The 15,127-nt window shown below is 43.8% G+C and overlaps 1 protein-coding gene across 3 annotated transcripts in view; it reads right to left on the bottom strand.

Annotated features, from left to right (window-relative positions):
• SLC13A3 (solute carrier family 13 member 3) overlaps positions 1–15,127 on the bottom strand; it is a 106,971-nt gene that overhangs the window by 31,788 nt on the left and 60,056 nt on the right. For all 3 annotated transcript variants that reach the window (XM_003904652.5, XM_017944758.3, XM_017944757.2), the window contains exons 4-6: positions 9,096–9,162; positions 6,245–6,430; positions 2,537–2,662 (exon numbers count right to left, since the gene is read on the bottom strand). In XM_003904652.5, the coding sequence (XP_003904701.2) occupies positions 2,537–2,662; positions 6,245–6,430; positions 9,096–9,162 (379 nt within the window). The remainder of the gene's footprint in view (positions 1–2,536; positions 2,663–6,244; positions 6,431–9,095; positions 9,163–15,127) is intronic.

Genomic DNA, 15,127 nt, shown 5'->3' on the forward strand with positions numbered 1-15,127 from the left:
TTTCAACAAATGGTGCTAGGAAAACTGGATAGCCAAGTGGAAAAGAATGAATCTGGACCCCTACCTCACACCATATACAAAATTAAACCCCAAATGGATTGAAGACCTAACTGTTAGAGCTAAAGCCATAAAACTCTCAGAAGAAAAGGCAGGGGTAAATTTCCATGCCCTTGGAATAGGCAACAGTTTCTTCAATATGACGTCAAAGCACAAGCCACCAAAGATAGATAAATTTGACTTCGTCAAAATGGTAAAATGTTGTGTGTCCATAAATGGTGTTAGGACACTGGGTGAACATTTGGGACAAAAAAAAAATGAAGTTGAATCCAAACTTCACACTGTACCATAAGGATGAACTCCAAATAGATCAGAAGTTTAAATGTAAAAAATATAATACTAGAAGAAAACATGATTATTCTTTTATAAGTCCTGTATTAGGAAAACCTTTCTAAGCTGTAATTGAAATTTCAGAAACTATGTGAGAAAAGATTGAAAAAAAATTAAAACAATTCTTTAGAGAGAAAAGCACCATAAGCAAAGCCAAAAGACAAATCAGGAAAAAAAAGTAGCTTCTATTGCAGAATAAGCACTCATCTTTCCAAAATATAAAGCGTACCAGAAACTAGTAAGAACAGGACCAACAACCCATTTGAAAAAATCTATAAAAATATGAACACACGGTTTCACAATTCACAGGAAAGAAAATACCGATGAACAAACTTTTCATATGCTTCCAAACCTATGAAAAGTTTCCTAAAGTTACTCTTCATAAAATAAACGCAAGTTATTTTTCTCTTATCAGATTGGCAAAAATCCACTTTGCTGCAAGGAAGCAGACACTCTCATACATTGTGCATGGGAGAGGAAACATGTAAAATTTTTATGAAGAATGATTTGACAATATCTATTAAAATAAAAATGTGTTTATTCTCTGATCCAGAAATCCCACTTCTGGAAATGTATCTTATAAAAATGCTTGTTTCCTTTGAGCTAGAGTTGCAACGTAAAAGACAAAAAATAAAATAAAATAAAAATAAAAAAACAGCTGGGCATGGGTGGCTCACGCCTGTAATCCCAGCTCTTTAGGGGGCCGAGGTGGGTGGATCACTTGAGGTCAGGAGTTTGAGACCAGCCTGGCCAACAGAGTAAACCACTATCTCTACCAAAAAAAAAAAAAAAAAAAAAAAAGCACAAAAAATTAGCCAGGCAAGGTGGCAAGAGCCTGTAGTCCCAGCTGCTCTGGAGGCTGAGGCAGGAGAATGGCCTGAACCTGGGAGCTGGAGGTTGCACTCTGAGATGGTGCCACTGCACTCCAGCCTGGGTGACAGAATGAGACTTTGTCTAAATAAATAAATAATACATAAAATAAAAAACTAAAATCTGTCAGGGAGGCCTGTCACCAGAAAAAGATATCTATCTCTGCTCATATTTGCTTAAGAAAACTCTGAAAGATTACACAAGAAACCAATAAAAGTGGATGCTTGTTTGGGAGGATATCGTGGGTGAAGAGGCCCATGGTTGGGAAGAGGGGTTCTCACTGCATACTTCTCAGTGTTGTTTTTATTTTTAAGAACCATATGTATGTGTTGCCTATCCAAATTAACATAACTATATTAAAAAGTAATTGAAGTAACCAAAATAAATATAGGAAAACAAAGTGCCAGTATTATATTTTGGCTAGACATTATTTCTGGCTCAAGTCTCTGGGTCTGAAGCTTGCTCTTTCTTTGTTTAGAGGTTGATTTGGAAATGTTAGATATTATGGTTTCTTTAGCACCCAACTGAGACTTTCTCCTTAACGTAAGTAGACTGAGTGATGAGAGTTGATAAAGACATATTTCCCATAATATGATTTGGTGTTATTTAATATTTTGTCCTCATGCCTCCCCAGATTATCTTCTGTATCAGGGCCCCATGAAATGGGAAATAGTGCACTCCCCTCTTCTCTGGTCAAGAGTGTTTACCTTAAAGACAATACTATTAATAATTAGTAATAATATGTGACATTAACAAAGGGTCTGGGTGTGGCAGGCAGGTCACACCTCTCACTTAATCCTCACATCCCTGGGAGGTCAAGAAATGAGAATATGGCTAGCATGGTGGCTCACACCTATTATCCCAGAGCTTTGAGAGGCCAAGACAGGAAGGATCGCTTCAGGCCAGAAGTTTGAGACCAGCCTGGGCAATATAGTGAGACCCTGTCTCTACAAAAGATTAAAAAAAAAAAAAATTATCCAGGCACAGTAGTACTTGCCTGTAGTCCCAGCTACTTGGGAGTCTGAGGCCAGAGGAACACTAGAACCTGGGAGATTGAGGCTGCAATGAGCTACGATTGTGCCACTGCACCCCAGCCTGGGTGTCAGAGCAAGACCCTGTGTGTAAAACTAAATACATACATACATACATACATAAAAGAAAGAAATGAGAATATGACATGAAATAACAATCATCCTCAGTTTTCATAGGCAGATGCTGAGGTTAGAAAGGCCACTCCCTGCTTCCCCACTCTACCTGCCAAGAAGAAAATGAGAGGTACCTGAAGCTCAGTCCCCCGTACAGGAAGGAGATCCAGAGCCAGCCTGCCAACAGGAACAACAGCATAAGAGGGAAGGCGAAAATGAACCAGGAGCCGAAATTCACCACGTCACACTGTGGAAAGAAACTGGAGAACAGTGGGAGATGAGAACAGGCCAAGGGCAGCCATGCCCATTTGGGGAGTGGCAGAGGAGACCAGGCGGTACTAGTATTAGTGGGTCAAGAGGGGAATGAGAGGGTCCCATGGAAGTCTTGGGAACATTGTTTTCCACCTATTCTAATAGCAGCACTCTTTTTTCCTCTTCTTTGGAGGCTGCTGGCTTCTGACCCAATGGGACCAATGGGTGCGCTACAGTCAAAATCTCTGCCCCCTGGAGGCCAGACAGGTACCTGAGTGAGTGAAACAGGCCAGGCCGGCCACGGTGAATTGAAGAGAGCCGTGCTCATTAAAGGGGTCAGCTGCTATTTGCTCCCCCAGGGTTGCCATGCAAGAGTGCAGGGCCAGTAAGCCCAGGTTTGGGTTTTACTTGAAATTATGTGATGTTTAAATGTTGGCAATTCATGAAAATGTTTTTAATGAATGTGGGAGTCAAGCATAACACATCTGCAGGCTGAAACCTTTGCCCTCCTTATTATACATGCTCAAAGAGCCTGGGCATTTTGTCCAGGCAATGGTGATGTCGATGAGTTCTTTCTCTGCTGAATGGTGTCCAATCTCAGTTTTATTAAGACATCATCAAGCCTGAAAGGATGAAGGGCAATAACACTTAGTGCTGGTGAAGATGTGGAAAAACAGGCAGATTCTTGATGTTTGTTCATCAGAATACTCTTTTCTGGAGAGGGATTTGGTAAAATGCAGTAAGAGTCTTAAAAATGTGCATATCCTTTTATCCAGAAATTCTACTACTAGAAATAAACTTTAAAACAAAAAACCAGAAATGCGGTCAGGAATATAAGTGCTAGATTGAAAAGAGGAAAAGTAAGTTATAGAATGATGTATACAAAAGTATGTGGACACTCATGGACATTTCTAGGTAAATAAATAAGTAAATAAACCAAAACATTAACAGTTATTATATAATAAATAAGGAAACAAAAATATTAATAAACTCTATATAGTGGGATTCTAAGTGGTTTTTATTTCCTCCTTTTTCTCTACCTGTATTTTCTACAATGAATAAGTATACCTCTATAATTAGACAAAATAAAAATATTGTTTTAAAAATATTAAAATATCAGCAAGTGTGTGGTCAGTTACATAATTTGTAATAGCAAAATAATAATTATCATAAAATGAAAACAATCTAAATGCTTAAGATTAAAGTATGTACACCCAAAATAAGATAATACATAGTCACTAAAAATTATGTTTTCTAAAAAATTTTAATAATAAAATCAGACTATAAAACTGTATTAAGAGCATACTGGCAAAAACGTTAAATATATGCACATTTAATATATGGACATAGAAAAGTCTAGAAGAAAGTCTTAAAATATCGACAGTGGGATTGAAGGTATTTCAAACTTCTTCTACATTTTCCAAATGTTCTTTAATGTGCCAATATCATTTTATAATCAGAATAAACCAATAAAATGTATTTTGGCAACAAGGGCTAAAGGACCACTCAGGGCAATCACTTCTCCTGTCTCCCAAGGCTTCTCCTGTTCTCAGCTGGAGAATCAAAATCACGTATTACCTAGCATTCCTTTTAAATCCCCTCTTCCTACACCAGAGGGTCTACATTTGAGCCCTTGTGTTGCATAAGATTTGCATGTAATTAACTTGAAATCCTACATTTGATATTTTTACTGTATATATAGTTAATATTATATATTTTATGTATTATATGTTAATATATTATATACTTAAATATACATAAGATATCTTTTAGAAAATATAAATATGAAATAAACATATAAAAAATATGTAATTTCCCCAATTTCATTTCAGGTTGGAACAAAGTCCTACTCATATCAGGGCAGGCAGGCAGTCTGAAAACGCTTTGACAACAACTGCTCCCCTCCAATTCTCCCCATCCTCAACCTAGGCTCTGCTCTCTATCCCCAGAGCCCACATCTTCCTGTCCAGCCCTGGGGATGGGTCTCAGCAAACCTTAATACCAAATGCCTACCTTCCCCCTCCGCAGAACACTAAAGGGCTGAGCCTAGATACTCCCCACACCGGAAGCAGGATCATCTTTGCTTCTGGTTTTTCTGTCAGTGAGCTGAAACCAGAAGGCACAGACAGCCTTCTTTAAGGGATAGAGATAAAAAGACATCTAAGGTTTGCAGTAAAACTCAGCGGGCTTAAATCAATTGGTGAAACACACCTACGACTTCTTTTTTTTTTAGTTGTTTTTCACCTCTCCCAGTTCATGGTTGACAATCACTGATTTCCATCATCAAATCTTAAAATCAAAGCATTTTGGAATCTGAGAATGTATTGGCAATTCATCTCATCCAGGGGTTAAGGTTTAAAATCAGCAGAAGGCCAAACATGGGTGTACTAAAATCTCTTGTGAAAATACCTGTAATTACTCACTTACTCACTTGTATGTTACTGAGGGTTGCACACATAGCAAACCTCTCTCGGGGAGATCAGCAGGGCCTCCCTTCATCCCCACGTGTTTTTGATTCTTTGGTTGGGCAACAGGTAAAGAAGTCGGCTAGTATTTGTGGCCATGTTGAATATCAAATACTTTTTGGTGCCCTTTGTTGGCCAAATGCTTACATTTGCATTTATGTAAATTAAATGAACCTATGTTACATCTCCACTGCAAGGAATCTTAGAAACCCTGCCTTGGAATCCTGGAACCTAAAAGTCTTAGAGACAGGATCTTGAAATACTGAAGTTTTAAAATCTTGGAAACCAGAGGCTTAAAATAATGGCAGCGGCAAGTTGTGCAGTTGGAGCATCTTTCTCTTATCCTCATGTCCTGACCGGCCACCCAGTCACTGCTGACCACTTCCAGGGGTGGGGGGACTTTAGCTCCCAGCAGAGCCCACTCCACTGGGGGACTCTGCTTATGGTTGGAAGGCTTCTCTCAGGCCATGACAGCTACAGACCCATGCCTCCCACTGGGTTACTCCTCTGCTGTCACCTTTCCAATGACCCCCATCTCACTTGAAGGAAAAGCAGGAGTCCTTAGACAACACTTACCACTATCACCTTATGTCTTCTCACCTTCCCTTCACCCTTCATCTCCCTTCACTCTTCATCTCCCTGGTATTCCTGCTGGTCCCTGAACCTCCCCAGGAATAGCTCCACCTCCAAGCTCTGTAGGAGCTACTCCCCGCTGTCGCTGTCGCTGTCGGCAATGCCTTTCCCTCCTGTGTCCACGTGGCTCATTCCCTTCTAGGTCTCTGCTCAAATGTCAGCCCATCAGAGAGAACCGGTGTCCCTGACCAACCTACATAAACTAGCACCCCACTCTCCTCACTTCTACTCTCTTTCCCTGCCGTATTTTTTTCCTAACTTGTCACACAGATATGTTTTATATTCATTTGCTTTTTCACTTATTGCCTGTCTCTCCCGCCAGAATGGAAGTTCCCCAAGGGCAGGGATCTCACTGGATTTTGTGTATTGCTGTGTTCCCAGAGCCTGGCCCAGAGAAGGCTCTCAATACACATTCCCTGGATGTTGAACGAAGGAGGGAAGAGGAGGGGAGGAGCAGAACCCTCCCTGCTGGTGGGGACTCTTGCTTTCTACCTCTTGAGCTGGCCAAGCAGGATGAGGTTAGGGGCTGTGCCTGTGAGTGTGGCTGTGCCCCCAATGCTGGCTGAGTAAGGGATAGAGATGAGGAAGCCCTTCCAGATGTTCCCACGATATTCATCCTCCTTCCTGGAGTCCGCCAGCAGATCCAGTGGAACCTCCGTCTCCCCAGGGTGGTCTTTGCTTTAAACAAATCCAAAGAGAAGCCATTCAGAACACATGGAGAACAGGCCACGGACTGCCCAGGGGTTGGGGAGCTGAGTGATCTTTCTAGAAGGTAATTTGGCACAGGTATCAAAAACCTGTAACAAGGTGCAACTCTACAGTTCAGATATTCTACTCTAAGAATGTATCCTAAAGAAATAGACAAGTGTCTCAGGGGTGGGTACAAGGGAACTCACCATGCCATTAAATCTAATTTAAATGAAGAACAGTCTAAATGTCCATCTAAAAGGGGCTGATAATAAAGATGACTCTCTTCCTGGATGGAACACCAATGCGGCTATTAAATGGATGCTTATTAAGATGAAAGTTGTCGGCCGGGCACGGTGGCTCAAGCCTGTAATCCCAGCACTTTGGGAGGCCGAGACGGGTGGATCACGAGGTCAGGAGATCGAGACCATCCTGGCTAACACGGTGAAACCCCGTCTCTACTAAAAATACAAAAAAAAAAACTAGCCGGGCGAGGTGGCAGGCGCCTGTAGTCCCAGCTACTCGGGAGGCTGAGGCAGGAGAATGGCGTGAACCCAGGAGGCGGAGCTTGCAGTGAGCTGAGATCCGGCCACTGCACTTCAGCCTGGGTGACAGAGCGAGACTCCGCCTCAAAAAAAATAAAATAAAATAAAATAAAAAGATGAAAGTTGTCCATTCACAAACTACGGCGAAAAGGCATGCCACAATACCATTTAGTTTTTTATTGTATAAATCCTCATGGGCGTGGTGGCTCACTCCTATAACTCCAACACTTTGGGAGACCAAGGCAAAGGATTGCTTGAGGACAGGAGTTTGAGACCAGCCTGGGCAATATAGTGAGATCCCATCTCTATAAAAAAAAAAAATCAGCTGGGCGTGGTGGCATGCACCTGTAGTTCCAGCTACCTGGGAGGCTGAGGCAGAAGGGTTGATTGAGCCCAAAAGTTTGAGGCTGTAGTGAGCTATGATTGCCCCACTGCCCTCCAGCCTGGGTGACAGAGTGAGACACTGTCTCTAAAAAAAATTAGTAAGTAATAAATAGAAATAAAGAAATAGCTATGTTTCATGAATATAAAAATATTTAAAGTCTAGAAATAGATGCAAGTTGTTTTGATATCTTTCCCAGGAGTGGAATTACGTATTTTTTTTTCTTTTTTATTTTCTGGGTTGTTTTCCTTGTACAGTTAAAGAGTTTTGGGAAATAATGACATTAAGAATTTTTAAGTATACAATTAAAAGATCATAATGTTGGCATTATTGAGGCCAACATTATGGCATTATATGATGTTCACTATTCTCCATTAAGTAAAATAGGTATTTGGAAACAGACTGAAATGAAGGAAAAAAGTGAAATAGCAGGTTACAAAACAGCATATATAGCATTATCAATTTTATTTTATTTTGTTTATTTTTATTTATTTATTTATTTGAGACACAGCTTCACTCTTGTCACCCAGGCTAGAGTGCAATGGCATGATCTCAGCTCACTGCTACCTCTGCCTCCCAGGTTCAGGCGATTCTCCTGCCTCAGCCTCCCGAGTAACTGAGATTCTCCAGCCACACTGGCTTCCTGGCTGCTCTTTGACCTCTCAGGAGCTTTGCATGTGCTGGTCCACATGCTGAGAACACTCTTCCCATGGATACCCCCACCACTCCCCACCTCTTGCAGAGATTTGCTCAAGCACGACCTTCTTGTGAGGACTTCCCTGACTACCCACATTCAAACTGCCCCTTCCCACTTACCAGCTTGCCTCCCCCACCCTCTTTCCTGCTTTGATCTCCCTCCAAAGCTTATCCACCACCCAACAAACCATGGATTATATTCACTTATCCGTTTCTTGCCACTAGAATGTAAACCCATAAGGGCTGGGCTTTCTGTCTGTTCCTTGCTGTATCTCCATCCCTAGAATAGTGCCTGGCTCATCGTAAGCTCTGAATAAATATTTGCTGAATGAATGAAATAGACCGGATCAATGCCCAGCACTGTCTTGAGCAGATTGCTTGGCTCCCAGTTGTGTCATCCCTGTTAAATTGAGATCACAATGCCATAATAACAAGTGCTAACATCTGGACATGTAAGGTCCAGCCAACCTGCTCTATCTACATTACCTCATTATCTCACACAGCCAGTATGGAGCAGAGCCAGAGTTCCAAGTCAGGTGTTTGCGACTCCAAATCCTATGATCTTAACTACATTGCCATAATGCAAAGGATACTCTAGATTAAATGCGATTTCAACATCAATGTGAAGATGCTTTCTATAGGGTGAAGGGCTGTTATTGTTTTATAATGTTTTTTTTTGTCTGTATGGACTGTTAAACCTGCCTGCACCCCTCTCCTCCTTGTGTCATGTAGTTTGTGCTATCTTGCTCTTCCGGATCTCTTCTTTCAAGAGCAAAGTACCTGTGATCCTCAATCTCATCAGATCTTTAGGGATTTAATATACTGCCCTACCCTTTCCATGTCTGCATTTTTTTTAAAGGAGGCTGTTGAGGTTAATGTTTAAGCCACAGAGATGAATGGTGGAAACTTAGGCATTAGGTCGTTTGAAGAAAAATTCAGGGATGGGAGGAAAATGATTTGCAGCATTGAATTCTTGTTCATTGTCTCCTTGAATCAAGCACCGTCTCCTCTACGAATTTCACCAATAACTTACGCTTCTGTGCTGGCGAGAAACTGCATCTCCGTGGGCACAGTGTGTAGGCCGTTTCTCCGCACAGCAGCTAGGAGGAAAGAGCATGATGTCTTTAGCGTAATGTAGTGAATGGAACAGGAGTATCCCAAATCTTGTGAAGTTAGTCAAGAATGCTTTCTTTGCCAAGGATCCTATACTATTCACTGAATCAAAAGACAAAGACAGAGAGAGGAAGAAGAGAGAGAGGGAAGGAGAGAGAGGAAGGGAGGAAGGGGGAGGGAGGGAGAGAGAGGGAGGGAGGGAGGGAGGGAGGAAGGAAGGAAGGAAGGAAAAGGAAAGGAAGGAGGGAGGGAAAGAAAGAAAGAAAAGAAACGAAAGAGAAAAAGAGAAAGAAAGAAAGAAAGAGAAAGGAAGGAAGGAAGGGGAAGGAAGGAAGAGAAAGAAAGAAAGAAAGGAAAGAAAGAAAGAAAGAAAAAGAAAGAAAGAAAAAGAGAGAAAGGGAAAGGAAAGGAAAGGAAGGGGAGGGGAGGGGAGGAGAGGAGAGGAGAGGAGAGGAGAGGAGAGGAGAGGAGAGGAAAGGAAAGGAGACAAAAGGAAAAGGAAAGGAAAGGAAAAAGAAAAATCATTCAGCATTTTATCCTCCTGTCCTACCATCCATATGTGAAGATGTGCCCAGGCCTGTTGGCAGGCGTTTAGCTGCAGGGCTGCTTGACAATCCATAACTCAAGCCTAGGCTTACCTGAGCAGCCATTGCCAAAGTTGTGAAAGGCCAGCTATGAATGGTAATGAATCATCAATGTGTTGGATGACCCCAATTGTCCATTCATTCATTCATTCATTCATCCATCCAAAAAGTATTTATTGAGCACCTACTATATGCTATTGACTATGTTCTCAGGGTACTCTGTGAACAATATAGAACAAGGCCCCTGGCTTCCATGGAGGTCATACTCTAGAAGGGGAGACAGGTAATAAACGAATAAAGAAAATTTGAGGTAGGGACAAATGTATGGAGGAAATAGAACTGGGCAATGTGACTGGAACGTAGAGAGGTGAGTAGGTGGGCTCTCTCTTCAACAGAGAAGACACTGTGTGCTGATGGCATCAGATCTGAGACCTCAAGGATAAAATGGAATCCATCCTATGAAGACCCCTGGGAAGAGGGTGCAAGGAAACAGGAACAGCAAGCACGAAGGCCCGGCAGTAAGGAGGCGTTTGGCTGAGATGAAGAACTGAGGAAGCCCCACATGCTGGGAAAGAGGTGTATAGGAAAAGCATAGGGGAGATGGGGGATGGGGACGGACTGGGCAAAGGCCAATGGGGACTAAATCAGGGATGGGGTCCTGCTGCAGGATTTAATGCCCAAGACAATATGATTTACATTTTGCAAACATCTCTGGGCCTGGTCTGAGAGAATGGATGTAGGGGAAGGGGCAAAAATGGAAATTGGGAGCCCAGTTCTGGATCTGCTGCATTTTCCATCTAAGATGGAAATGGATTTCCAAATCCAGATGGTGGCTAGATTTGGCTGGTGACCATAGAGACCCTCAGAGTAATAAGTGGTGGATGTGTTTCAGCTATTTTGAGATAAGAGCTTGGTGCAACTTGGAACCCAGAGCCCAACTGGGGCACATGAACCCTAGCCAATTGATCCATTAGCAAATCACTGTGGAGCACCTGCCATGTACCTGGTGCTGAGTGACAACAGATGAAAGTCCATGTCCTCATGGAGCTGATATCCGGTGGGGGAGACAGACCACACATGACTAAGTAACATATGCAGTACGTCAAATGAAGATGCATGCCATGTGAGGCAGGGAAGGAGCCAGGCATCCTTGGGTGAGACACCAAGGCTCAAAGAGAGTCTGATAGAGAAGGAAAATTTGACTTCGAACCAAGACCTGAAGGTGAGGGGGTGAGCCATGCAAACATCTGGGGCAAGAAAGAGCAGGTGCAAAGGCCCTGGGGTGGGAGCACACCCAGGAAGCAAAGGGGAGGCCAGTGGGGCTGCAGGGGCCTAAGGGAGGAGAAGAGTAAGAGGAGGCAAGGTAAGAGAAGTGGCAGGGGGTAGAGGTGGTAGGAAGTGAGTGGGATCATGCAGGGATCTCAGAGCTCACAGGAAGGACTATGTCTTCTCCTCTGAGTCATGTGGGAACTAGGGTAGCATTTGAGCAGAGGAGGCTCAGGACAGGAGCTGACTTCGTTTTTAAAGTTATTTCTCTGGTCGAGTGTGGTGGTTCATGCCTATGATCCCAGCTACTCAGGAGGCTGAGGCAGGAGGATTGCTTGAGCCCAGGAGTTTGAAACCAGCCTGGGCCAGATAGTGAGACCCCATCTCTAAAAAACATTTTCTAAAAAAATTAGCTGGGTGTGGTGGTGCATGCCTGTAGTCCCAACTACTCCAGAGGCTGAGGTGGAGGATCAGTTGAGCCCAGGAGTTGGAGGCTGCAGTGAGGTATAATCATGTCACTGCACTCCAGCTTGGGTGACAAAGAAAGACCTTGTCTCTTAAAACAAACACACAAAAATAATAAAGTTATTGCTCTGCTTGATAGACCAGACTCCCCAGCAGCCTTTGACAGTGTTTTGGGGAAAAGAAAATTAGAATGAATTAAATGTTCTTGCAGCTCGAACCACCGCTAAGAGTAAAATAACCCACCCCTGGGAGCTGGGTGTGTGGCTGGTGGCCAAACACATCAGTCTGGGGTTCAAATCCTAGTTCCATCACTTCCTATCTGACTTTAGGTCAGTGGTTCCCAGCGAGGGCCAATTCTGTACCCAAAGGACGTTGGGCAATGTCTGGGGGCATTTTTGGTTATCACAACTTGGGTGGAAGGGCAAAGTACTACTGGCATCTATTAGAGACCAGAAATGCTGCTAAACATCCTGCAATACACAGGTCAGCCCACCCCAGCAAAGAATTATCCCACCTAAATGTCATTGGTAACGAAGTTGAGAAACCCTGGTTAGGGTATATCCCTTAATCTCCCTATACCTCAGTTCTTTAATTTATAAGATGGAAGTAACTACTCTAGGACTGTCATGAGAATTACAGAGTTAATCTACTGCCGGGTGCAGTGGCTCACGCCTGTAATCCCAGCACTTTAGGAAGCTGAGGTGGGCGGATCACCTGAGGCTGGGAGTTCGAGACCAGCCTGACCAACATGGAGAAACCCCGTCTCTACTAAAAATGCAAAATTAGCTGGGCGTGGTGGTGCATGTGTGTTATCCCAGCTACTGGGGAGGCTGAGACAGGAGAATTGCTTGAACTCGGGAGGCGGAGGTTGCGGTGAGCCGAGATAGCACCACTGCACTCTAGCCTAGGCAACAAGAGCGAAACTCCATCTCAAAACAAACAAACAAACAACAACAACAACAAAAACAAAAAACAAGAGTTAACCTGTTAAAAGCAGAGATCAGCAAACTTCTGTAAAAAGCCAGATAGTAAACATTTTAGGTTTTGGGGGGCCATGAGGTCTCTGTCATAACAACATATCTCTGCCATAGGAGCAGAAAATCAGCCACAGACAACACATCAATGCTAGAGTGTGGCTAAACTTTTATTTGGGGGACATCAAAAAACAATTTTTTTTTATTTTTTCTGAGACAGGGTCTTGCTCTGTTGCCCAGGCTGGAAGGCAGTGGCACGATCTCAGCTCACAACAGCCTCGATATCCCGGGCTCAAGTGATCCTCCCACCTCAGTCTCCCAAGTAGCTGGGTCCACAGGCGTGTGCCACCATGCCCGGCTAATTGTTGTGGGTTTTTTTGGTTTGTTTGTTTGTTTTTGTTTTTTTGTAAAAGGGAGGTCTTGCTCTGTTGCCCAGGCTGGTCTCTAACTCTGGGGCTCAGCCGATCCTCTCACCTCGGCCTCCCAAAGTGCTGAGATTACAGACGTGAGCTACCACGCCTGGGCTGAAATTTGAATATCATATACTTTTTCACATGTCACAAAATATTTTTCTTCTTTTGATTTATTTCAACCACTTAAAAATACGAAAACGATTCTTAGCTCCCAGGCTGTATAAAAAACAAGCAGTAGGCTGGATGTGAAGGGCCACGGTTTACCAATCTTGATACAAAGACTTCAATAGAGCCAGGCAGTCCCAGCTACTCAAGAGGCTGAGCGGGGAGGATTGCTTGAGCTGAGGAGGTCAAGGCTGCAGTGAGCCGTGATCATGCCACTGCACTCCATCCTGGGTGACAGAGCAAGACCCCATCTCAAAATAAATAAATAAATAAAATAAAATAATAAAAAAAAGACAGAACGAATTTAACAGGAAGCTGAGTACTAGCAAAAGTTCAGTATATATAGGTTACCATTGAGAAAGAAGAAAACAGAGCATAGGGAATGATTCTAACACTCAGAGCCAGGTTACTTTGTTCTCCTGTTGGACTTTCACAATCTAACAGAACACTGACCTCAGACAAAGACACTCTGAGACTATGCAAGTCCACTGCATAATCTTGTCTAAGGGCAAGGGGGCTGTGACACCCTCAAAATCCCAACATCCCCCTCTCTTGCTAAATGAGTTACTTCTTCTTCCTTACCCAGCTCAGAATTGCCTCTGGTCTCTCTCAGTGCCCAACCTCCAGCCCAGATCCTGTCCTGGGTGCCTTTTAATACCCTCTTCCTGAGATACTCAGGGTAGCTCATGGCATGTGCGCCCCACCCCCTCACTGCTGCTGTAAATGATAACTCAGCTTGTTTCATTACTAGTGTACTCCTGGGGTCTTTGGTGAAGGCCATTGACACTCTTTAGGGACCCAAGCAAGACACAAAAGAAGTTTGATTTTTTTTCTTTTTCACATGGGATTTTCCTTCACATGGAAGTCAGGCCACATACACAGCCATGTGGACATTCCTTGTCTCGCCTGCGGCTTGGGGGAGTCTCTTCCCCACCACAGGCTGCTCTCGCGGTACCCCGTTGGTACTGAGGGAACAGGATTTCCTGGTGGCTGACTGTGTCATTTTTCCTGTGCCTGGAGCTGGCCCTGTTGACCCCCTGCGGGGGCCTGAAGGTGAAAGTTGAGTCAGCTGCCCTGGGCCATAGGAATAAGGGCCCCTGGACACGAGTGCTGGGAACAGGTCCACATGCCATGCACGAGGCCAGGGTCCAGGGCACTGAAGTAGGAAGCGAGGGACTATTAATAGCACACTAAGGTTGGGGGCAAAGTTGTTCCCAGGGGATGGCCAGAGAGTAAGGACTCTGACTTGGTGACCCCCAGCCCCCACCATCTCTAGCTCACTCTACCCTCTTCCCACCTGGGTGCTGTGCAGGTGATTCCTTTATGCAGCCAGGGTGGACAGCAACTTGTCTGAGGTTACAGATAGGGAAACTGAGCTCACCAGTTTGCCACAGCCCCCATCTGACCCCGTTTGCTCTACATCTGAGTTGAAGAGCCCTGATAAGAGATTGTATGTGCTATAAATAAGGCAGTGAAGGATATTTGTACACGCAGAACTCTAGACAGTAATTAGCTTTATCATACAAGATCAGGAAGGAGTTTTGCTTTTTCCTTATGGAGATTAGCAATGTACAAAATGTTAATACCAGGGATTTTCTGATGATGATGATGATGATGATAAAGTCATGAAGATGAAACTGGAAAACCTGGTGCTGAGCGGAGCTCTTAGGCATTTACGCAGGATCCACCCCTGTGCTTCCTGCGACCTCAGTGACCCAAAAGACCACGTGGAAACAGGCCAGTGGGGCAAAGTCCCCAGAGAGACTTCTCTGGGTCCAGAAATTGCCAGTTGATTAGAAGCTTGATGCTTCTGTAGGGTCCTATTCACATCATACCAACCCTTGAGTTTGTGTCAGGCCAGGGGACAGAACTTTCACATTTATGATCTTACAGCTGTCTCCAAGCAGCCTTAGAGAGCTATGCAAAGTTTATTACCTTCCTCTTGACAACTGGGGAAACTGAGGCCCAGAGAGATGGGCTAAAGTTGGGATCAAGAGGACCCAATGGGTCAGTGGCAGAGTCAGCATTATACCCAGAACTTTGGATCTCCCACCCCCTGAACCTTGGTCCATTCCCAAGGCACCC

This window comes from Papio anubis, chromosome 16 (assembly GCF_008728515.1).
Source record: "Papio anubis isolate 15944 chromosome 16, Panubis1.0, whole genome shotgun sequence".
NCBI lineage: Eukaryota > Metazoa > Chordata > Mammalia > Primates > Cercopithecidae > Papio > Papio anubis.